At 52.4% G+C, this 24,953-nt stretch overlaps 2 protein-coding genes across 8 annotated transcripts in view; both read left to right on the top strand.

The window, feature by feature from the left end:
• Positions 1-6,918: 6,918 nt before the first annotated feature.
• Positions 6,919-13,536, top strand: LHX1 (LIM homeobox 1). The gene is made up of 5 exons (XM_045888113.2): positions 6,919-7,090; positions 9,031-9,257; positions 9,354-9,631; positions 10,980-11,145; positions 11,486-13,536. The coding sequence occupies exons 1-5, from the start codon at positions 6,921-6,923 to the stop codon at positions 11,863-11,865; spliced, it is 1,221 nt and encodes a 406-aa protein (XP_045744069.1). The 5' UTR covers positions 6,919-6,920; the 3' UTR covers positions 11,866-13,536.
• Positions 13,537-17,684: 4,148 nt separating this feature from the next.
• The window catches only part of AATF (apoptosis antagonizing transcription factor), a 101,228-nt gene continuing 93,959 nt past the window's right edge, over positions 17,685-24,953 (top strand). For all 7 annotated transcript variants that reach the window (XR_006793288.3, XM_045889329.3, XM_045889328.2 and 4 more), the window contains exons 1-4: positions 17,685-17,931; positions 18,882-19,073; positions 21,254-21,685; positions 22,126-22,263. Coding sequence is in view for 6 of the 7 variants with exons in the window: in XM_045889329.3 (XP_045745285.1) it covers positions 17,847-17,931; positions 18,882-19,073; positions 21,254-21,685; positions 22,126-22,263 (847 nt within the window). In the remaining variant the exon portion in view is untranslated. The remainder of the gene's footprint in view (positions 17,932-18,881; positions 19,074-21,253; positions 21,686-22,125; positions 22,264-24,953) is intronic.

The raw sequence follows: 24,953 nt of genomic DNA, 5'->3' as shown, positions 1-24,953 counted from the left end.
CTGTCCCCCTCACAGTCACTGAGACATGGTCATCTGCCTGCCTTCCTGCACACTTGACACTCTCTCCCACCCTGCACAGTGTCTACCTTTTTTCTCCTCTATCCCCGGAGGCCTCACTCTTGCCAGGTGCACGGCTCTCCTCTGTGCTTCTGTATCTCTCCACCTGTGTCTGAGTGGGTTTGTTTCTAGAAGCTTCTTCCCATCCTTGCCCTGGCCTCATCCCTTCCACTGTTCTCCCTCCATCTACCCAAGGCTGCTTCCCAGCCCATTCAAAACTTCACCTGCCCTACTAGGGGCTGCAAGACATCCCAGGCCCTGGGAAGACTAAGTCATGACTGAAAGAAGGGGGTGCAGGGACTGGGCTCCCAGGGGAACAGCAGGGGAGGGGGAACTTTGGTGTTGCCTGAAGGTAGGAAACGTCCTGCAGAGGGGCAGTGGGTGGCTTTCAGCCTCTGAGATTGATGAAAGACTTCAGTGTATATGTGGACAGCTCCTGGGCACCCCTAATATGAGGAGAGCTTTATAAATGCAAACATGGAGAGGCTGGTGAGGCAGCAACATCTATTGAATTCTGCACCCCCCAAAAGGAGAGAGGGACTTAGAACTGCCAAGTCCAGAAAGAACTCAATCCCAGTCCCAAACGTGGTTAGCTTTGGGGGTTCCCCCCATCTTTGATATCTCACCAGATATCTGCAGTGACCACTACCATTAGGTAAGGGGAGAGTCAATTAGTGAGAGGATTAATTACTCTGAGGCACGAGCCCCGTTTGTCTTCCTTACCGGGTGTGAGTGTGTGTTCAGACAGAGGAACACGGGCACGCACCCAAATACACATTGTTGTCACGCCGTCTTAGACGTTTTATTTATTTGTTGGATTCCTGCCCAGAGCCGCTCACATGCTTTTCCACGGGTGCTGAGTCGCCCACCAAACACGCCGCCTCCTTTTCTCCCGCCTACGAAGGCGACTGTCACACACCCGTACACCCTCCAGTCCCGCCGGATGTCCCCCCTGCACCTGCAGGGTGCCTGGCTGCGCGCCTCTCCCGCCGCCTCTTATGTCGCTGAGTGTCTTTCTGGGTCTCTTCTGTTTCTTTTCCTCTACTCCTCCACTCCTTTCCCCCAATGCATCTTCCCTCCTTTTATCCCTGCTTACTTTTCTGCATTCCTTTTCTTTCCCCTGGTTTTCTGTCCTTATTCCCTTTCCCTGTCTCTCTCCTGCCTCCTCCACTCACCCTCTCCTTTCCACGATTACCCGCCACCGGTCTCCGCTCCGCAGCGCTGCCTTGCATTTGAGATCGCCACGCTTGACCTTCCCCCCGTTCCAAGCCCAGAGTCCTCCCCCCCCCCCCCCCCGGCCCCCAGTCCCCGTGGGAAGCCAGCCTTGTTTACCCAGCCCAAACGCACACCGTGAAGCCCCGGCCGGATGCTGCCCTTCCCCGGCCTCGCAGTCCCCCATCCCCTCCCATCCCCAACTTGGAAACTACCGCTGGGGCAAAGTACACAGCGGTGCAAGGTGACAAGCCGCCACCCCAAATTTCTCACCTTCCATAGTGCACTGGCCCAGGGATCTCGGGCCAACCTCCTAACTTGGGTTTCTTTCCCGGGAAAAAGGAGTTAAGACTAATCCCCCCTCCCCCACTATGTGGTTCAAGGGAGATAGTGATATAAACTGTAAAATGGTGCACACAAGTAGGTCATTTCCAGGAGTGAGTGATGGAGTGAGATTGAGGCAACCTGAGTCAGGAGCAAAGGCGAGAGAGAGAGGGAAAGAAGAGAGCGGGAGACTTGGGATCAGATCCAAGGGCCCCAGGCCAAAGTTTCCGCTGTCGCATCTGCGGCGTCCTGCCGAGTCCGTGCGGAGTTTGTGCGGCCTCTCGGACCCCTCCAGAAGACCCGCTCGCTCACTCCCTCCTCCCTCTGCCTGACCCTGCGAGGCTGGTTGCGCCCCAGGCCAGAAACCCTGCGCTGTTAACCTCCTAGAGTCCGCGCCTCCGCAAGCGCCTCTTTTCACGGCCTCACCGCGCTTTTCTGGGGGTGTCGGGCTGCACGGGAGCCGGCTGGGCGAGGAGGGGAGCCGCCAGGGGCTGTCGCCACTCTCGCATCTACAGCAGCTGAAGGTGCCGGGCCGGCTCGGGTCCTTGGGCCACGCGAGCCGCTCGGGAACGTTAGGAAGCAAGGCGATCTGGGGCTGGGAACCACGGAGCTCACGGGAGGAAAGCGGATGCAGGAGAGGGCGCCATCAATCCCCCCAACCTGCAGGGCGTCTGGGGAGGGCTAGCAGAACCCGCTCCGTCCCCAGTTCCCCAGCGGGGTCCCGCCTCTCGGGACCCTCAAGGCGCTTCTCTGGAGGAAAGCTCGTACCGTAAAAGCCGCTGCCTGGCCCCTGGGACCTTTTCCAAGAGAGCCTGGGGATGCGGTGGAAAGAATTCCGCGGCCACTGAGCGAAGACTTGGCGGCGAAATTGACCCTCACAGCACCGCGCCTAGAGCTTCCGCGCCCTGGGGGCGGTGTGCGTGGTTGTGGGTCTGCGCTACTTGGAGGTCCTTGCGTAGGGAAGCGCTGTGTACTTCAGGCCGCTGGCAGTAAGTGTGGCGGTGAGGGTAAGAAGGGAAGGTTGGTGCTCTTCGCCGAGCAGCCATTGGTTTAAATGCAGAGCTGGGCTGAGAGGCTTCAGAGGCGGCTAATTTGGAAAGCTGGGTCAGTTTTCTCTCCATGACTGTGCGACCAAATATATTTTAAAATAAAAGCTCAATGGAAACGAAAAAAAAAAAAAACACATTAATATGGTGTGCTGTCCCCGTGGAGGCGTTCAGTCTGGACTTTAAACCTAGAATCGGGAGCTAAGAGGCGCGCCTAGAGCTGCGCTCCGGGACTCCCTGGTAGACGCTGGGGTTGGTTCCCGCAGACCTATTTACTGAACCATCTGGACACAGGGACAAGCAGAGCCTGATGCCCCAGAGCCCCCGGCCCGTTCTCGTCCTCAACTCCCCTATCCCGTTGGTCCGCCCGCAGGGAGGGGCCCTCTTTCCCCCGCGTCGAGGTCCCAAGATCACAGCACCCCCAAACGGGTGGAGCAGCCCCCTCCTCTCCACCCGAAAGAAGACAGGGGGCCTTGGGTTCAGGAAGGGCCGGCAGCCGGGTCCAGCTGTCGCCCCGTAGGTCTCCGTCGACTGCCCTCCACCCCCGCGGCCCCTCTGCTTTGCATGAGAAGGAGCCCAGCTGGGACAGGGGCGGGGGTTGAGCCCCTGGGACTCTGACGGCTTTAGATTCCAGAAAGGGGCGGTTGGGTCGAGGGCGCTAGCGGCGAGAACCAGGACAGCTGGGGGAGGGAGGGAGCGTGGGGGACGGCTCGACTGGACCAGCCCCTCCCCGCGGGTCTCACCCAATGCAGAGGGCTGGGGAGGGTGGAGGAGACTGGTCCCCTGAGCCAAGCAGCTCCTAGCGCCTCCGCGGGAGCTGGAGTACTGGCTACGGATCCGCTCGTTCCTGAGAGCGTCGGGTCGGCAGGAGGAACACAAAAACCTAGTCGGATCTCACGAAGCCGGCCTGCTGGGTTGGAGAACCGCCCTCCCCATCTTACTCTTGACCTGAGCGGGGCCTGAGAGAGGCCCACGGAGGGGGCTGATGCGAGAGAGATAACTAGCCCCAACACTCCGCCCTCCCCGCAGCGGGGAACCCCAGCCCAGGTGTTTTTGGAGAGGGTGCGGAGAAGATGTTAGAGGCCCCGCATTTAGAGTTCAGGATGGGCGGAACGCCAAAGGGGCGCACGCCGGACTTCGGCTTTGGCTTCCAATGAAAAGGTGACGCGGGAGGCAAGGTGGAGGCTGCCGGCGGCCTCGGGGTTGCAGGGTGGTACGGACGGAAGCTTGAAGGAAGGAAAGGGGCATTGGCAGAGCCCTAAAACTCCACTCCCACAGAGCGCAAACCCGATTTTCTGTAGCGGCTTCCCGGTTCGTCCGAAGAGGGTATTCCATTTGCAGAGACCTGGATCCCGGGCTGGCTCAGGTTCATTGCAATTGCGTTTCAGCACGCATTTCCCCCAACTTAGTCCCGGGCCCTTGTGTGGGATGTCTGAGTCCCGCACCATGAGTGGGATCGAAAGGCCAATTCCAAAATACCAGCTAGACCCGGCTAGCTGCCCATCCTTATTTTCTTCCACACTAGGGTTGAATGCGCCTTCTTAGCATCCCCCCCCCCAACAACAACAAAAAAAAAAAAAAAAAAAAAAAACGAGGAGCAAAAACAGGACTGGTCAGCCCGGCCACCTTCAGACCTCACGAGAAATCCCAGTTTGGCATAGAAATGGTGCTATCAAAACGGAATTTGGTATTTGACTGGCGTAAGCCAGGAAACCAGAGTGACTCTTCGAGGCTAGGGTTCTCAGGACCCGGACCTGAACCCCACGTTTGGAATAATCTGCCTCCAGGCAGCGGTCCCGAGGTTTTATTCGGAATTAGGGAGGTAAGGGCTCCTTGAGGGGTGAACTACAGGGGGTGTGGTCTGAGGTTGTCTCGGGAAGCTGTTGCTAGCCCGGAGCCTGGCACAGGGGAGGAGGAGAAGCCGGGCCCACTCAGCCCGTGCGCTGCACACCCGAATCCATTGCAGCCTCTCTGTGGAGCCCCAGACGTCCCTGCTCCCCACTGCCAGTACCACCACCCGCCAGCCGCCACTGAAGCCCCGTCGTTTCCCGCCTAGTCGTTTGTTTTTGTATGTAAAAGGTGTCTCCGGATCACAGTTTTCTCACAACTTCTCGCCTGGGTTGCAACTCCTCACCCGAGGCGCTTCCCCACCCACTCCTTTCCCCCTCCCCGGCGCCGCGCCTCCGGTCTCCCCCGCCCCCACCAGGAAACCGCCGGAATCAACTTTCCAAGACCGCGCTCCGGGGAACAGACACCCAGATCTCCCGGAGACCGAGACCCTGTGGACTTTGGATGGACTGGGGGAGGAGGCAGGGAGGGACCGGAGGAGGAAGATTCTGTGGCCCTCCCTCCTCCACTCCCGCTAAAACGCGCGCTGTGCTCGGGACCAACTTCTAGGCCAAGAAAGCACGAGGAGGGAAAAAGGAAAAAAAAAAAAGAAAAAGAAAGAAAAAGAAAAAGCCCAACACCCGCTGAATTGCAAAGTCAAACAGTTCACCAGGGCCGCCGGGGTTCCCTTCTGCACCCCAACCTTCAACAAGGCTCCACCTTGGATTAATCCCACCTTCCAACAGTACTCTGCCCTCCGCCTGCGCCTACTCCCACGCTCTCTCAGTCCTTCCCATCGAAACCGAGGCCTTACCGGAGCAGGAGGGGCTCGGGCACCTTGCTGCCCGCCGCCCGCACCGCGCGGGGCCGCGGATGCGGCCGCCACTGATCCTCTAAACGCGGTCTCCCGGCACTCTCCCCGGCCGGAGGATGCAGAATGGTTTACAGAGGGACCGCGAGCCGCTGATTGGTCGCAGGCCGCGGTGACGTCGGCGGGCGCTGCATTAAGGCGAGGGGGCTTCCAGAGCTCAGCCAACAGCCAGGAGCAGTGACCGAGCCGCCGGAGCTGGGGAGAGACGCGCCAGGGCGGCGGACCGGGCCAGGAGACCAGGGACAGAGGGACGCTTGTCCGGGGACAGCCAGCAACGAACTGCGGCCTGGGCGGCGACAGCAGCGGCCCTTGCTGAGCTGTTCCAGCCGCGCAGAACTGTAGCTGCTGCACCAGGACGTTTTTTCAAAGCTCTCCAAGCTACTCCCCCTCCCCCCGACTCCTCCCGCTGCAAAAGAAAAAAAAAAAAAAAAAGGAAGGAAGGAAGGAAAGAGGCTAGAAAGGAAACCCAGATTTGCCACCACAACGAAAAAAGGGGGAAAAGGAAAAGAAAGTCAAGCGACTGTGGGGTTGGACGCAGGCAGCCGGAGCGCGGGCCGAGCGATGCGGGGCTGCGCGCCCGGGCGGCCGCGAGTTGTGACTGGAGCCACGATGCACGGCCAGGCGCGGTGAGGAGCCAGACCGTATCGCCTCCCCGAAGGAGTCCGGGAGCAGGGAGGGCCGTCCCGAAAACACGGAGGCCGCCAGGCAGGCCACGGGCCGAGGTGACGGGTCTGGGGCGGTGGGGAGCGAGCAAGCGCACCTGGCTGCGTCCGCCTGGAGTTGTCCCTCTGCGTTCACGATTGACACAAACACTTCTCCAAACGGGGGGAATCTAAGCAGCAACAACAATCAACAACGAGATCTTCCTCCTGCCTTCCCCTCCCTCCCTCCCTCTTCCCTTGGCCTGCCCCCGCCCCCTCCCCCCAGGCCCACCGCTGGCGCCCCGCGCGTCCGGACCCGCTGCGCGATGCCGGCAGTTTAGGATCCAAAGCTTCTCCACTCGTTTTGTTCTTTTCCTAAAAAAAAAAAAAAAAAAAAAAAAAGAGGAGGGGAAATCCCGGTCGGTGGCAGGCAGCCCGGCACACACACACCCGCCCTCATACCCCGACAAAAGCAGATGCACTTTGACTTCTGACAGCTCTACCTCAAGCCCAAGAGAACTCCAAGGCGCTTTCCCTGCAACCTGAGCTCGAGGCGTCCTCCTCTTCCTTCTCCGACTCCGTTTTATTTATTTCTGTTCCCGTCGCCTTTCTCGGTGACCTTCACTCCTCCGCGTGCTCTGGGCAGAAGAGCCGCTTTCTCACCCGCCTGAGACTCTTCCTCGCCCCAGGAGCTGCAGCGGCGCTGCTGTGCCCCAAGGCCCCGGGACTTCCAGGCTGCACACTCCATCGAGGTGCCCTCCGCTCCCCATCAGCCTCATTTTCACCCCCTTTTGATTTCCTGGTGTGGGTTTTGGCTTGCACCCCCTGTGTGTCTCCTCTTTTTGGAGGGGCTGGGGAGCTCTTGCTGACGTCTTCGGGAGTCATTCCCTAGGCTCTACCTGCTCTTCTCTCTCCCGGCCTCACCCAACCAAACCAAAGACCATGGTGCACTGTGCCGGCTGCAAAAGGCCCATCCTGGACCGCTTCCTCTTGAACGTGCTGGACAGGGCCTGGCATGTCAAGTGCGTCCAGTGCTGTGAATGTAAATGCAACCTGACCGAGAAGTGCTTCTCCCGGGAAGGCAAGCTCTACTGCAAGAACGACTTTTTCCGGTGAGTACTTCCCTGGCGCGCCTCTGCTGCTTCCTCCCCGCGGGCTTTTCCCCGCCAGCTTCGGATCAGAGGTCAGCGTGGCCGAAGCAACCGCGGTAGGAGCAGCCTTGGAGAGGGCAGCCAAGTCCCACGGGCACCCGCCTCTTCGCCAGCTGGCGCGCTGGGCGCCCCTGACGCGGCCCTGCTTGCGCCCTGGAAATTGTGGGTCCCGGCTTAGCTGCACGTGCCTGGGAAGAAAGGGTGTGAGTCCGCTTGAGCCCAGAAGCCCCTCCAAGCTTAGAAGGAGGCAGCACAGCCCGGGGCGTTGTAATCCTAGCTCCTGTCTTTCCCTCCCTGCACAGAGCTCTCCAGCAACGGCATTCTCCGAGCCTCTTAGGTTGCTCGCTCTCCAGGCTGAGCTTAGAAGCCCGGGCTAGATCCCTGCCACTGCCTTTTCGTCTCCAAAAGGTCTTGGCGGGAACCGCCGAGGCTTTTGCATGGAGCGTTTGAGTCCCTTGCCTTGGCGGCGAAAGGGAAACACTCTGGCCTAATGCCTATGGTGCACATTCCAGGGTGTTCTTGAAACCCCGACCGGCCTGCCTCCAAGCGCCGGCCTGGGCAAACCGCGCCTGCCTGTGAAATGCCCCAAGGCTCCAGCCTCCGGGACGACCTTTCCCCTCCGCTTCCCGGCTGCCTGGGCTGGCGGGAGGATCGGCCTCCGCCCAACACAAACCTCGGCTTTGTGGCGCAGGCTCCGCTCGGAGCTCTTCCAGGCACTGCCCGCCATCCCCTTGTCCCACCTCCTTGCCGAAACCGCGAAAAACCAGGCCCGGCTCTTCTGAGCCGGGAGACTTCTCCAGACGCCCCCTCCTTCGTTTAGCATTTTAATTTATTCTCTTAAACACACTATCTTGCCATGAAATCCACACAAACACAAAAGTCAACCGAGAAGAACAGGAGCAAATGCGAATTTTAATTCCTCTGTACTGGTTTGAAATCTCCCAGTTTACTCGGCTGACTTGGTCTCTGCTCTCCTCTGAGTTTTTGGTGACAGATCAAACTGGGAGCCGGGGGTGGGGGTGCGAAGCCATCCGGGTCGCTTTGCTTGGAGGCCCAGAACGCGCTGTCCCCAACGCTGCCCCCGGAAGCATGTCTCTGATTGCCGGGAACCATGGAGAAAAGTGCTGTGCAGGCTGGTATCGCCGGGAGCAAACGCAGGCTGAGCCTCTGAACCCCGGCCGGCCGCGCCTGGTGTCCCCAATACCGGCTGGAGCCGAACTGGAGAACGGCGAACGGTGCCTAGCTGCCAGTGGGCCCCAGTGGCCTGGCTCCCGCAAAGCGCATCCCGGCACCTAGAGCCCCGCGGTGGCTCTAGCTTGCGCCAACCTGCGGGGCTTTGGGCTTGAACGTGGCGGCGGCCCAGCTGCAGCCGTCTGCGCGCTCCACGGCTGTTTCTTTACCCGCGGCAGGACCGGACCTTGCCAACCCTCGGCTTAAGCGCCCCTTTCTGCAGTGAAAGGCGACACTAGGAGAGAAAAGCGGTGCTCGGGAAGCGTTTACATGGAGCTCTAATTAGAATTCGACTGTTCTCTGAATCTAATAGGAAAATAGTTGCCTCCCTCCCCCTTCCAATCGCCGCCTTGCCGCCTTCTTCCTCAGGCGCTCTTTTCCTCTGGGACAACACTGGGCATGAGGCTGGGGTGGGGGGGCCGCAGCTCGGACCCCTCGCTCTCTCATTCTAACAGTGTGTATCTCCTCACTGACTTTTCACTGGTGCCCCACCTCCTCTCCTGCCTTCTTGACTGCTCGGTCGGCATTCTGCCTCTTTTTGGCTGTCTCTCTTCTTTTCTCTCTTCCTCCTCTTCTTCCTCCACTTTCTATTTCTCTCTTTCTCTATCGTCTTTTTCCTGGCCTCCGTTCTCCCCTTGCCCCTCACCAACCCGTCCTCTCCCATCCCGCAGATGTTTCGGTACCAAATGCGCAGGCTGCGCGCAGGGCATCTCCCCTAGCGACCTGGTGCGGAGAGCGCGGAGCAAAGTGTTTCATCTAAACTGCTTCACCTGCATGATGTGTAACAAGCAGCTCTCCACTGGCGAGGAGCTCTATATCATCGATGAGAACAAATTTGTCTGCAAAGAGGATTACCTAAGCAACAGCAGTGTCGCCAAAGAGAACAGCCTCCACTCGGGTGAGGCCCCAATTCCCAGCTCGCTAGGGGCGGGCGGGTCCTGGGGGAAGAAGGCCCACTGAGGCCACTGCTCACCTGTCCCTTCCCTCTCCCCAGCCACCACGGGCAGTGACCCCAGTTTGTCTCCAGACTCCCAAGACCCGTCACAGGATGATGCCAAGGACTCAGAGAGTGCCAACGTATCAGACAAGGAAGGGGGCAGCAACGAGAATGACGACCAGAACCTAGGCGCCAAGCGGCGGGGCCCACGTACCACCATCAAGGCGAAGCAACTGGAAACTCTGAAGGCGGCCTTCGCTGCTACTCCCAAGCCCACGCGCCATATCCGCGAGCAGCTGGCTCAGGAGACTGGCCTCAACATGCGTGTCATCCAGGTCAGGGCCTGGGCATGCCACTCATCCCCCCGCCCCCTATCCAGACCGACATGGCTCCTTTAAGCAGGCACCCAGGCCAAGCTGGGGAAACCCAGCCTCAAGGAGGGGACTGAGTCCTGGGAGGGTGACCTGTGCTATATTGCCCCATTTTATAGGGCATCTGGAAATCCCTAGGCTCCCTCCATTTCCCAATTGGAAGCTGGTGACGGTAGTGGCAGAAGGGGAGGGATGGGGAGTTCAGCATGAGGCTGGAGGAGGGGACATTGTTGGACACCGCTAGGGAGTCGGGACCCTTTCTTCTGCACCACGCACCTTGTTTGGAAGGAGCCCAGAGGTCTCTGAGCATGCCAGAATTAATCAATTTCACCGGCTTCTCCACAACATAGATCTCCCTCTGTGTCCCCCACCTACTTTGTGGATCTCTTGCCTCAGTTAGACAAGCCCCAGAGCAGAGACGTCTTCTCCAAAGAGAGATAGGGCATCCTGGTTTGAGGGGGAAAAGGTGTGGGTTGGAGTCAGCTCAGCCTCTGGCGGTCTAGAGTGGGATAGGGAGGGGAGGTGGACATCTGGGCATCTGTGCCAGTGTGTTGTGAGGACTTGGGGCTGCGTGTGATTTGGGCCTGAGTCTCCCGCCCAAGGTTAGGTTCACCTGCGGGGGCTCTTCGAGGATGTGGTGGCTGTGCCTGGGAGGCTGAGTGTGCATGGGCACACATATGCAGCCTGACCTCCATGGGAGGCCTTGCAGCACCCGGGGGGCCGTGCTGACGTGTGCTTTGTGAATGGAAGCTTGCATGTCTGCGTCCTTGTCAGCGAGAGGCTGTGGATAAGTATATTTGGCACTGGGAGATTTGCGTGGATGTGAAAAGGAGATTGTGGGTTTTGGTGTCACTATCCTTGGTAGACTGCGTGTCAACAGGAGGCTGTTTAGTTCTCTGACACAATCATGCCGGGAGGGGGCTGCCAGGGACGGTGAATTGGAATCTGCGTGTGTCGAACACTATTGGGGGAGGTTGAGCATCTGTGTGTGGAGAGGCCCCAGGAGCTGTAATTGTGATAGTGTGACTGTTGGAAACAACTCCAACTGCCTCACGTCGGGCAGGGAGGCTTGCCCAGGTCCCCAGTCGAGAATCCCGTAGATCATTGGCTCCAAGGGCCGCCCTGCACGGCCCTACTCAGAGACACACCCCCACAACACAACACAACACAACACAACACACACACACACTCGGAGCCCTGAGACGAGCTAGCGGTTGGAGGGGTTAGGGGCCGATCAGCCGCGCACCCGAAGTGGGGGATGGGGGAGTGGGGAGGATCGTCGGGGCCTCACCTCGCCGCGTGTGTGCTTCAGGTCTGGTTCCAGAACAGACGCTCCAAGGAACGGAGGATGAAGCAGCTGAGTGCGCTGGGCGCCCGGCGCCACGCTTTCTTCCGCAGTCCGCGCCGGATGCGGCCGCTCGTGGACCGCCTGGAGCCGGGCGAGCTCATCCCCAACGGGCCCTTCTCCTTCTACGGAGGTGAGTGTGCTGCCGGGTGGCAGGGAGCGGCCAGCCGGGGTTGGCTTCGTTGGAAGCGGGTGGCAGTGCAGGAGGCGCTCCTGGTTTTCTTTAGAGAAGTGGCGAGTGGGGGAGAGATGGAAAAGGCTGGGGAGTCGATCAAGGGTCGGTAGTCGAGACCGAGGGCCGAATTCCCGACGGTGAACGAGGCGGGTGGGCTGGTAGGGAGCAGCTCCAGTGTTCGCACCAGGCTTCCCTCCGCTGCCAGCCCCGCGGGGGAGCCCCCAACAGCGAGTTCCCCGAGTTGCCTTTCTCGTCCTTCCTCCTCCGCCCTGACCTCCTCCTCCCCGCTGCTCCGCAGATTACCAGAGCGAGTACTATGGGCCCGGGGGCAACTACGACTTCTTCCCGCAAGGCCCCCCGTCCTCGCAGGCTCAGACGCCAGTGGACCTGCCCTTCGTGCCGTCGTCCGGGCCCTCCGGGACGCCTCTGGGCGGCCTGGAGCACCCGCTGCCCGGCCACCACCCGTCGAGCGAGGCGCAGCGGTTCACTGACATCCTGGCGCATCCCCCCGGGGACTCGCCCAGCCCTGAGCCCAGCCTGCCCGGGCCTCTACACTCAATGTCGGCCGAGGTCTTCGGGCCCAGCCCACCCTTCTCATCGCTGTCGGTCAACGGCGGGGCGAGCTATGGGAACCACCTGTCTCACCCCCCCGAAATGAACGAGGCGGCCGTGTGGTAGCGGGATCTCGCACGGTCCGCGGAATGCGTGGTTGTACAGAAACGAACCTTTATTTAAGAAAAATAGAAAAAAGAAGAAAAAAAAACCATAAAAAGCAAGTCACGCCCCCCAACACACACACACACTTCCTTCAGCCTCGGGGACCATTTTCCGTCTGGGGAGTCCGGATGGGAAAGGGGGACAAGAAACAGGATCCAAATCCGCCTGGAGGTAGAACTGGGATCCGTGCGCTGGCTGTCGAGGTGCAGAACTGGGGCTCCCGAAGGGAAATGCAGACTTCTCCCCATCTTCCACCTGGACCCGGACGCGGGGACAGACTCCACGAGCGTGCGCGCCCGGCCAGAGGGCGGCACAGGAACACCCACGGCGGCCGCGGGGGCGCACAGCCGGTGGTGACGCCAGGAGCCGCAGGGAGGGAGGCCGAGAGGCACAGCCGGGCGAGGGAGGAGAAGTAGCCCGGGGCGCTCCCGGGCCAGCCAGGAGGGTTCTGGCTCTGGGAAATCTCTCCCTAGTGTTGTCTCAGTGTTCAGGAACAGCGACAACAAACTCTTATAGCTTCAGAAACGCCGACCTGCTGTGCATCAGGTGGGACTATATATATATATATTTTTTTTGTCTATCTGGGTTTTTGGTTTTTGTTTTTGCCAAAATTGCAAAATTCTAAATGTAAAGCCCTCAGTATCAACTCTTCTACCTTCACAAAGCTCCACACACACACACACACACACACACACACACGCACACACATACATATACACACATACACACACAGATACACGCTGACACCCTGGATAGGATGGTCTCCAGCCAGACCTCTCAATAAAATGACTTGAACATCAACTGTACAAGAAAGTATTCTACCTTCACACATACAAAAAAAAAAAAAAAAAAAGTTTAAAAAAAGACTATTGAACTAAAAACAGTCAACTGTTTACGTATAATGTTAAATTCAGGAGTTCAGTGTTTTATTAATATATCCTGTTTTGAAACCTCTTGTTCAAAAACAAAATGTTTTGAGCAATCAACCAAAATTGTTCATTTTCTTTTCCTGTAGATGTTCTGACAGATTTGCAGGGCTCGCAGCTCACTGTGCTAGTATGTAAAAAGGTGTTGTTTACACAAGGCAAAGAGAAAACATGATATTCAGACACTTGCCAAATAGAATAATTATAGCACAAATACTGTAAAGGTGCCTAGCACCACAACTTGAGAAAGTGTTAAAAAAGAAAAAAAGTGTTACAAGGTTTAAAAAAAAAAACATCTTTGCTAATTTTTAGTCCTGTTGAACATTCATGGAATTGTTAATATGACTTATATAGACCCACACAGGTTTTATTTTTGTGTCTTTAAAATAAAAGTCCAAAATATTTAAATTTTATGGTCAAATATGCAGTCAACAGCTGCTACTTTTTTCTTTATATATTAAATTTCTCATATGTCTTTTATTGTTCTGATAAACCTAAGCTTGTGTGACCTCCAGTGCATATTAGACCATTCACTGTATGAAAGAAAACATGTTGAATAAATTTGTGAGTTTTTAATAAAAATAGAAAATCTGATGTTTAGATAATCGGTGTGTTATTTGATGTTTTAACAAGTAGAGGGGAGACCTGATGGGGAGCTGAATGGTCCCTCAGAAGCCAGGAGGAAGAGAGGCAGGACTGGGGTATCTTTTTACCTTGACTGTGGCTGAATCCCCTTGCTAATGCCAGACTAGCTTTTCTCCGTGGCTTCCTGCCGTTATTAACCACAGATTTGCATTCTGTGGGTTTAAGTGATATAGTTGAAGAGATATTTGCTGACAAGTTAATATAGAATTTGAAATAGAAATCAAATCCAGGGCTAAAAATGAGTGCTCCCCAGTATGATTAGGCATGAGATCCCATGCACTTTCTCTATCCCCCATTCCGCACACATGAAATTGCACTTGTGAAAGTCAGTTACCTGTAAATATATAGTTAGAGGCGGTCCTTTTCAGTTTCAGTTCACTTCCCATAGATAATCCTGCTCTCTAATTTGGTGGTTTAAAAGATAATGTAAAATGAATGTACAGTACAGCTAGAAATTAAATACTTTAATCCCTTTCAGAGAACCGACGTGAAGTAGTCGTTTTATAGTGTTTGTTACATTTGAAGTTTCCTAGAGGGAAAACTATTTTGCCTTGCACAAGATACATACTACCTTTTTCTGAAAGATGAGCAAAAAATAACCGATATAGAAATCAAATTTCACCTGGGGATTGCCAATATGTTCTGAAAAGTACTTCAGTCCCTTCCAAGCCTTCATTAAACATGGAAGGAATTTAAATATTTATCTACTATGGAATACGTGTGTGTTTTTAATATTAGATGCCATTAGAATTCCAGAATTTCTTTTCTATATCACCTAGATTCCAGTCTGGATTATTTATTTCGTTTTAAAAATCAAAAGTTTTACATTAAATGGTATGTAATTTCCATTGTCGTTTTCATATTTTGTTAAGACACAACCAAGTGTATCTTTCCTGCAGGGAAGGCTTTAAAATAAGCAATATTTCACTGCATCCATATGACGGTTTGTCTAATGGGGAGGACTATTAGGGAGGAACCTGACAGTGTTCTTTCAGAAATCCAAATTTATGAAATACGGAGACTTTTGAAACTCCTAGCCTCTGCATGCAGCACAATTCTTTATCTGCTTTGTATGCAATCCCTGGATCGGCTGTTTTTGCCCTTTTAGCGTTTATATACATTAAATCACAGCCAACTTATTCATTATAGCCACCTCCCCTTTAAAGACATTCATTTAACTGAACGTACGCTCATGGGAAGCTGCATTTTCCTATCAGGGCTGCTGAATTATTTAGCAGCTTTATTGTGGAATTGGGTACTTGTTAAGAAGGGGTTTGAGTTGGGCGCTCAGTGTGGACTTACTTCCTCTCTCTGACTCCGTGGCAGCAGGGCAGTCTTTCCCTCCTGGCTCTGTATACTGAACCCTAAAAATACCTGAACAGGTGGCAAAGCTTAGCAGTCAAATTGGGAGGCGCCTGAGAGGAGGAGGTCTAGAAATATCAGGGACTATTCTCCTTCCCATCAGAGCAGCACTGTCCACCTCTGGCCCTAAGGTGCAGAGAAGTGCTGCACCATCCGCAGGTGGCCGCCTGGGAGCTCCCAGGAGAGGCTCAAGGGCCACGGGGAGCACCACGGCGTTCCCCTCCCTCCTAGGAGGGCAGTCTCCTCTCCAGTTAGGCTTGGCAGTTAGCTTTCTCCCTGCGGCCATCTTAAAGCTGCCACCTCTGTGCCTCTGGCCATCTGCCTTCAGGGTTCCAGCTTGCCCTGGGCTAGGGAGCCGAAGCTCACCCACCCAACTTCCCCAGGCTGGGGGAGACTGGGGGCTGCTTTAGTGCTAGACAAGGTCGGGGAGAACTAGGCATGGAGAGCCAGGACAGGCATTGGCAGGGACCTGGGACCTAGGGATTGATGGCATCTGAGAAGAGAGGCAGGATTCCTGGTCATAGGAATAGTTGATTGGGACAATGGGGGGGATGGTAATCTAATGTCACCCCTACCCATCTTCTGCTATTCCTACATCTGTCTGTCACTTTGCAGCCCTTGGGCAGCAGCAGAGAACTGTGAACGAGGAGACCCTCTGACCTCCTCTGGAGATGACTGTTCTTTTTGGAGAGTGCTCCTATTTATTCCCGTCCCTTTGGTCATCAAATCTGCTCACATCTAGAGCAGTCAGAGGCTTAAGTTTCTTCTAGGAGGTATAGTCTTTGAAATATCCTCTCTTGTAGTCCACCCTCCATCTCCAGACCCGTTCCCAACAGGAAACCCCTCCTCCCTTCTCAAGACACTAGAATGCAAGCAGGAAGGGCCCCCTAGAGAGAGCATTTAGGAGGGTGCTCCCCTGCCCCGTGCTGTGCCTCAACTTCTCTCAGCTGCATGTTAAGTCTTAGAATTCTTTCCTCTTGCCTCCCCTCCCTACCTTCAGTATGGGGTAAGAAAGCAGGAGGAGCATTTTGGGGGCCCTGGGATGTATGTGACTGGAGTAGAGTAGTCTTAATTCCTTCCTCCAAAGGCTCCCCGAGTCAGTGGGGACCAGGACGGAGAAGGGATAGTAGGTAAGCAGAACTCGGGCATTTTCTGCCCAGAATCATCCACCAGTGTCCTGTTTGTATGACAGTTTAGAGGTGGTCTCTGAACCTACCTTGCCTCCCTCCCCCTTTTGTCCTTTTTCTTTACCCTGAAGGCAAGGATTCTAAGCACTATTGTTCAAATAGGAAGGGAAGAGGATTGGGGGAGGTAGTTTCCTAAATGTGGAAACATTTTTGTCCTTTTGAAGCCCAAGGTGATGGCTCCCCGTTGCAGCTTGAGGGGCAGGCTTTTGTCCTGGAGGCCCAAGACACCGGCACCAGACTGCAGTTGCAGGGGATATGTTAACAAAAACAACGCTGTTTTCTAGCCTGAATTCTCTTGCTGCTGGTAAAAAAGCAGTTTTCTTTTGCCTTAGTCCCCTGCCTAGGGTGCTCCTGTCCTAGCCTGGCACTCTTTCCCTTTCATGTTTGAGGGGGTCTACCCTACGATAGGTTCCCCTTCCCCTCTGCAGTCACCTAGGAAGGGGACATGAAACAAGCCTCACTAAAGGGATGGCCTCTCATTGCTCTTGACCCTGAGGGCGTATTAAGACTGTGAAAGTCAGGGACCCTCACTTCTCTTAAGTTCCACAGGAAACACTGGTGAGCTGAGGGTTCCTAGGCTGTTCAGCTGTGGGATCCAACTGGCCTGGAGCCCTTAACACTCTTTTCTGGACTCTTGATGCAGTTTCTGTTTACAGGGTTCTAGGTTTCTACGGGTAATCTCAAACAGATACTGGAAGGATCGACCATTTTGAACTCACCCTTATCATCCCTTATTGCCATTTCTGTTTACAAGTTTGTCTGCGCACCGCCTCCCCCGGGGCTGATCACCTTCAGGAGAGAATTTAACTTACTCATCTTTGTATCTCATCTAGCAGTGCCTGCCACACTGCAGGCAGTTAGGGAATGCTTCATGAAGGAAAGAATATAAAGGGATTGTATCTTTCCATGTGACTGGGTGTAATTAAATTGATCCTATTAAGTCTTTATATTCTGAGTCTACCTGTGCCCCTCTAAGGTAGGCGTGAGTTTTTCTGCATTGTGTTCAAGTGTCTGAGTATGCCTTCCCCTTTGAACAGGTATCAATAATGAGGGTATGAAGTAATCGTCACCACCCCCTTTTCCCTAATTCAAGGCTACTTGGAGAAACTACAGAATCGATCTTTATTTATGAACAGTCGGAGCGACTCCTAATTATTCCTATTAATAACGACGCCAAGAGTCCGCCGCACACTTATACATGCACAGCCCTGACGCAGGATTCTTAAATCCTGACCACCACGGGGTCACAAGCGTGTGCCCGGCCCCCAGACTCCTCCAACTTGTTAAATGCCAAACCTGTCTTGGTCCCAGTCTCTGAGTGCCCGAAAGCGCACCTGAGGCTGGAGATGCTTACCCTTTACTCCCCCTTCTTTTTCAAATCAGCCACCATAGGCCACGGCCACACCACACTTTATTTCTAAGCGAATCTCGGACAAATCTTGAAGCATATTCTACGCAAGGGGACAAGGGCCGCGCGCACGGCAACGTCTGTTCCGCGCCAACGGCGGCCACGTGCCCTCGCGCGCTCCCGGACCGCCCCACACACCCCCTCCGCGCCCGCGCACGCGCGCCGGGACCGCGACAATCCCTACAGCCTTTCGCGCGCTTCCGCCTTCTTCCTAGCAACGCCCGTAGAGACACGCAGGCCCCGCCCCCTCCCGCGCACCTCCCGGAAGTGGCCGGCCGCGAGCGAGAGCCCGGTCCTGCGCGGTCCCTGGCTGTTCTGAGAGGTAGTCTCCCGGCGGCAGGGTCCGGCTGGGAGAGAGCGTCCGGGCGGGGGCTGCACACTGACGAGCGCGGCGCGGAGCGAGACCTGGTGACGATGGCGGGGCCGCTGGCGCTGCAGCTGGAACAGCTGTTGAACCCGCGCCCGCGCGAGGCAGATCCTGAGGCCGACCCAGAGGAGGGTGAGGCCTGACTGGGAAAAGGCCACGTGCGGAGCGGTGGGTCCGGCCCAGGGCAGACCCTGGCGGCGCGAGCGGGGTCGGCAGCCAGGCCTCGGCGCCTGGCCTACTCGGCTCGACCCTGGCGCGGAGGAAAACAGCCCCCCGGGAGGGTTGCCCCGGGCTCGGGAGGAGGGCTTCGGCTTCTTCCTGACCCGCACGCTAGACTTGGTGCTCGGGTGGGCGGAGCATCCCGGCCACTCAGTCTTCCAGGGCTGTTGCAGGGAGCTCGGGTCTGGTAGCTGGCTGGAAGTTATCTTTCAGGATCCCCTGACTGGTATTGAGTTAGAAATGAGAAGAAGTCTCAGCCGTTTTTTAAGTCGGCCTGCCCCTAAGAACTTACTTGGAGACTGAAGGAAGAAGTGGGTTTCCGTGGTGCTGTTAAGCCCCCTTAGGCCTCAAGACACTTGCTCAGGGGCTGACTGACTGAGACTGCTGCTCTGTAAGTTGGTGTTCAAGGTCTAGTTGGGAGTAATCCTGCTTTAGACTTGAATCAGAGAAGTGTGAGGAAGGAAGAATAAGGAAGGATAAATATGAGTGCTGGATCGTGTCTTAGGAATATCAGGTGAAGGAGCTGAGGCTGTTGAGTCAGGATAAGCAAACTCCCTTAGGGATGGGATGGAGTGAGGATAGATGGCTGACTTACAATATTTGCGTGACTGTCAGAAATGAAGAGGAATTAGGCTCGTTTTTATGATCCAAGGCATAGAAATATGTCCTACTAGTAGTGCAGAGGTCAGCTTTCTGTTCAGGAACAGCAGTAAGGTACTGGTCTATCTTGAGAGGTGATGAGTTTCCTCTTCCTGGAAGTTGGTTGGGGTTTTGTAGAGTATGAGTTAAAAGGGTTGGATAGGGTTACCATTAAAGTTCCTTCTAACCTGGAGATTCTGATTACTTTCCCCCCTCCCCTGCAGCCACTGCTGCCAGAGTGATTGACAGGTTTGATGAAGGGGAAGATGGGGAAGGTCATTTCCTGGCTGTGGGTAGCATTAGAAAACTGGCATCAGCCTCCCTCTTGGACACAGACAAAAGGTATTCTGGCAAGGCTACCTCTAGAAAAGCTTGGAAGGAGGACCATTGGGAGCAGACTCTGCCAGGTTCATCTGGTGAGTAGACATTTGCATGGTACTTTTTCTTTCCTACTTTTTTTTTTTTTAAGATTTTATTTGTTTATTTGACAGAGAGAGAGAGACAGCGAGAGGGGGAACACAGCAGGGGGAGTGGGAGAGGGAGAAGCAGGCTTCCCGCTGAGCAGGGAGCCCGATGTGGGACTCGATCCCAGGACCCTGGGATCACGACCTGAGCAGAAGGCAGATGCTTAACGACTGAGCCACCCAGGCGCCCTGACTTTCCTACTTTTTTAAGGTTAAAGTTGTGTTTGGGGTGTTTTTTGTTTTTTTGGATGATCTCTGCAAGACTAGTCTGTGTGTGTGCCCCCACTTACTGTCTCAGAAGAGACCATGATTTTGGCATTAGGAAGGACCTTAAGAGGTACTTAATTTCAGTTCATAAGCAATCTAAAGCTCAGATCTATTAAGTTTCTATAATCCTTATATTTAGCCTAATGGTTCACCCTAAAATGGAGAGGAAAGACAGTGCATATTGGATATTGGAGAGGGCTATGTGTGGAAAAGAATTGCATCTGATGAACATGCTACTCATGGATTTTGACCCTTTTCTTTTGGTTTTTCAAGTCTTGCATTGGGTCACTGTATAACAGTAATTTGTGAAGCTCAAAATGAGCTTGCCATTGTAAAAATAGCATAATCCTTCCCTCTCCCCTGCAAGAGCCTTAGGAGGATGTGAGGACATGAGCTTATAGTTTTAAAACATTGTAAGTTTCTCAGTGAAAAAAGGGAGGGGCTGGATATGGTAATTATTGAGTGGATGCCATCTTTTTTTTTCCTTTAGAGAGGTTCCATGTTGAGAATCCACAAATAACTATAAAAGTAACTATCATTCATCACTATGATTTGGCCCTTGATATAGTTCTGGGGGCTTCTGATAAGTTCATTTCACATTCTTTGCCTAGAGAGTGATAAAGGGACCAATCATGAAACAAATGTTATATTTATTGGGCTTTCAGCATATGTCAGGCATTGTAGTAAGTTCTTTAAGTGCTAAGAGACTGGAACACAATAAGTCTTCAAAAGATGTTGTTACTGTTATTATTACATGTATCATTTCATTTGACACTCCCAATAGTTTATGAAGTTGGTAGTATTTATCCCCATTTTACAGGTAAGGAAATTGAGGGACGGATTGGCTTTGTAACTTGCTCAAGGTCATATAGCTAGTAAGCAGAAGAGCCAGGATTCAAATAAGGCAGTCTGATTCCAAGATCTATACTCCTAACTACTACTCTATGAATATACCTTAATCTGAGAAATGGCACACATTTAAAGAACTTAAATGATTAATTTCTGCTTACTATTTTTGCACTTAGTTTTTGTATTTACATTTTGACAGCCCTCTCCATGTCTTGAGTTTATATGTAATTCTTTAAAGAAGTATTGAAGACCTATCACATAAGCTGTTACTTATGTTTAATCAGGAAAATTATGTCTCCTTCACATGAAGCCAATTCCTCACTCTTTCAGGAGAGTTAGATGGATCCTTTTCCATACACTGTGTACTAATGACACTATAATAATAATGATATGAATGTTGGCATGCATATCTACCACTCCCACCAGGCTATGGACCCCTCCCCACAGGTATTACAATCTACTTGTCATTTCTTAGCTTTTATCTATACCTGGCTCATAATAGATACTTAATAAGTATTTAAAAAATAGGGTACACTGGTGTGATGGAGATTGTACATTTGGGATAGTTAATGTTAAATTATATTTTTTCAGATGTGGGTTTGGGAAAACTGTTAATTCCCAGTTACCCAAAAATCTTACCATTCTCCAAGGTCCAGACCAAAGGCTACCTCTTTCTTAAAAGCCTTGTTTAAATCCACTTGCCCCACACTTAAAATTTCTCCCTTCTCTGGGTTATAAAATTTTATCAAGTCTTGTCAGTGTTACAGTTTCAAAGGGTCTGTTTTTCCCACTAGAACCTTTCGTTAGGGTAAGACCCATGTTTTGTTCATCTCTGCTTCTCCCTTTAGCATTTTAGAGATAGTAGATGTACAATAAATATTTGAATTGAATTGAGTACAATAATACATTTTATTTTTTTGATGGATACTGTAATCCTTTACTCAAAATGAAAGATACACCCTAGTATTTGTCTCAGTGACATCTGTCTTTTTTTCCTTCTTTCGTCTCTTGTTTAGACAAGGAGATATCTGATGAGGGAGAGTCTAGAGATGGAGATTCAGACGGGCTGGGTCTGGAGGGATCTGATGAGGATGTCATGAGTGCTGCTGAGCAAGAGGAGTGTGATAATGACAAGGACAGTAATCCGGCCTGGAAGAAGAGCCGAAGCCGCCCTGGAAAAACACCAGGTTTTAGTGTCCAGAGCATCAGTGACTTTGAAAAATTCACCGAGGGAATGGATGACCTTGGTAGCAGTGAGGAGGAGGAAGATGAAGAGGAGGAGGAGAGTGGCATGGAAGAAGGGGATGGGGAGGAAGACTCCGAGGGTGAGAGTGAGGAAGACAGGGCTGAAGACAGGAATAGTGAAGATGACGGTGTAGTGATGACCTTCTCCGGTGCCAGAGTTTCTGAGGAAGTGGAGAAAGGAAGAGCTGTGAAGAATCAGATAGGTTTGTACACGGTTTTGCTGTTGGCTTATTTTTCACGGTGTCTGCATTGGATCTCCTGTTTTGGCTATCCCCTCGCTCCTGTGTCATTCCAGTTAATTTGTGATATGCCTCACCTACCTAGAGGCTTAAAGCCCCATTCTTCTCTGCTTAGCCAGTCATTTCTACACTGAGCTGCTTAGCTGGTTCTGTTCTAGTCCTTTCACAGCTATGGGATATTAAAGAGAAAACAGTTTTTTCTTTGGACTTTAGCATTCCCTCTCTCGTATAGCAAATATTTGCTTCCAAGATACTGAATTTATTTCTTATAATGGCAAGTATTTTCATGGCAAGAAGCTGTGATAAAGCCGTGCTTCGTAGAGACTGCTGTGATTTCCTATCCCCCCCACCCCCAACCAGGAAGATTTTGTAACTGAGGAATGAAATTCTTTTTTCTTTCTTAGCACTGTGGGACCAGCTCTTGGAAGGAAGGATCAAGCTACAAAAAGCTCTGTTGACCACCAATCAACTTCCTCAACCAGATGTTTTCCCTATTTTCAAGAACAAAGGTGGCCCAGAATTTGCCAGCGCCCTAAAAAATAGTAAGAATACTTATACCATCTGGGGATACTTAGAACCACTGGGGTACATTGGGATTGTATTTGTAGCACCACCGAGTTGAGGAAGGGAAGATTTGATTTTAGTGATAATATGGTACAGAATGGTATTTACCTTTTTTTAAAAAAACAATATAACTCTTATCAAATGAGGACAACTTTGATTGAAATGGATTGGGTACTTGTGTCATGTCTATTCCACTTTTCTTTCTTTTTTTTTTTGAAGATTCTATTTATGTATTTATTTGAGAGAGAGAGGAAGGGGGGGGAGGAGCAGAGGGGGAGGGACAAGCAGACTCCCTGCTGCACATGGAGCCCATCATGGGCTTGATCCCAGGACCCCAAGATCATGACCTGAGCTGAAATCAAGAGTCAGATGCTCAACTGACTGAGCCACCCAGGTGCCCCTGTTCCACTTTTCTCTTACCTGCCTTCACTTTCATCCTCCTCCTTCCCTTGGCTTTCTGAGTTACTTCTTTAGTGCTCAGAGGATTCTATTTGCAAACCCGCTGGTATAGAACAGAAGAGAGACAATGAATGGCTGATCCCTGTTCATTTTGGTAGTATCATGCTTACAAAATGCTTTTCTTTGTTGGGAGGTTTCTAGAAAACATGCTAAGGCAATCTTATTTATATCTCTCTTTGGGTTGCATAGAGTGAGGAAAGGTGATGACTGCAGAGTGAGGAAAGTTTTGGGAGAGAATTGCTGAGCTATAAAGCCCAAGAATTGTAGAAGAGGGATTTAGAAATTATTTGGTTTGCAGTCCCCTCATTTTACAGATGAGAAAACCAGGACCCAGAGAGAATGAGTTGCCCAGAGTTAGAGAGCTTGCTCATGCACAGCAGACCAAACTCCGGCTTTCCTGCCTTACTGTTGAGAAGTCTTCCTTCTGCACCACCTTACCCCCTGTGGGCTGTGTGCTATGTGCCCAAGGACACCAAAGGATGGGTACAGAGGGAGATTTGGGCTTAGTGCACTGTGGTTGGAATTGCTATTCCTATTTGCATGCTGAGACCTAAGTGTTTTCATTTGCTCTTTAAAACTTGTTTTTTGTGTTTTTTTTTTAAGATTTATTTATTTAAGAGAAAGAGAGAGAGTGCACAAGTGGGGGTAGGAGGGGCAGAGGTAGAGGGAGAAGCAGACTCTGCTGAGCAGGGAGCCCGACGTGGGGCTCCATCCCAGGACTCTGGGATCATGCATGATCCAAGCTGAAGGCAGACGCTTAACCGACTGAGCCACCCAGGCGCCCCAAAACTTGTTTTTATAGTGTTGTGGAGTTAGAATTGGAAGGGCCCTGAGGAGGACATCTGCCTCCAGGTAGAATCACCTCAAACTTCAAAATAAATATGTAGGATTTCTAGGGTGGGGGATTCTGCAAACCTTTCTTGTGGGAAAATACCAGCTTTTTTTTTTTTTTTTTTTTTTTTTTTACATGAACTCTATGCCGCACATGGCGCTTGAACTCACAACCCAGAGATCAAGAGTCGCATGCTCTACCGACTCAGCCAGCCAGGGGCACCAGAATACCTGCTTTAATTAGGAATTGCTTCTTAGGGTCCAGCCTGTAGATTTTATGTCCTGCCATACTTGAAGTCAGGAACCCTGCAGATATTGTGAGGGTAGAACTTTCATATCCCCCTCTATTAGATTTCCCCCCTTCTTCCCTTAAATAAATGATGGTTGGCAGTTTTCAAAATTTTTGAGATTTTTGGAGCACTTACCTGCTATTTTCTTTTTCTTTTTAAGTAAATTCTTTGCCCAACATGGGGCTTGAACTCACGAAGCCAAGATCAAGAGTTGCATGCCCTACCGACTGAGCGGGCCAGGCGCCCCATTTCTCTGCTGTTTTTAATGCCCTGGTACCCTAATTCTTGGTATGCTTTGGAGAGACCTAGACTGCTCTAGGTTAAATGTCTGAAGTGTTTCATGAGACCTTTCCCATTTTGTTATTTATTACTCTTCTTGCTTGATCCTTTCCTTCTTTTTTTTTTAAGATTTTATTTATTTATTTGACAGAGAGAGACAATGCGAGAGAGGGAACACAAGCAGGGGGAGAGGGAGAGGGAGAAGCAGGCTCCCCGCTGAGCAGGGAGTCCGATGCGGGGCTTGATCCCAGGACCCTGAGATCATGACCTGAGCCGAAGGCAGACGCCTAACGACTGAGCCACCCAGGCGCCCCTTTTTTGGATTCATCTTAAAATACTGCTATTTTAAGGGTTAGTCCATGTCAGGTTGACACATTCTTATTCTTGGGTACTAGTTTCTTTAGCTACTTTAATATTATTTGCAAGTGTTCTGATCTTCTTAATCTTTTTTGTACTTAACCAATTTCCTCTTTGTCTCATGGGTAAATTCCAGTTAATGTGACAGATGTCTGTTACAATCTGACAGGGTGGGTTGCAGTGGAGGAGGGAGAAGAAAGGCATGTTTGTTTAGTGTCACATATTCTAAGATGGGAGAGTGGAGAGTATTCTAAGTAGGATTTCTGCACATCTGAAGGGTGGCTAATTTTTTTTTTTAAGATTTTATTTATTTATTTATTTATTTGACAGAGAGAAATACAGCGGGAGAGGGAACATGAGCAGGGGGAGTGGGAGAGGGAGAAGCAGGCTTCCCGCTGAGCAGAGAGCCCGATGTGGGGCTCGATCCCAGGACCCTGGGATCATGTCCTGAG

Source organism: Mirounga angustirostris, unplaced genomic scaffold, assembly GCF_029215605.1.
Source record: "Mirounga angustirostris isolate CCGP_5_RB_7025 unplaced genomic scaffold, mMirAng1.0.hap1 SCAF_17, whole genome shotgun sequence".
NCBI lineage: Eukaryota > Metazoa > Chordata > Mammalia > Carnivora > Phocidae > Mirounga > Mirounga angustirostris.
Note: the sequence above shows the minus strand (reverse complement) of the source record. Positions and strands in the feature narration are given on the sequence as shown.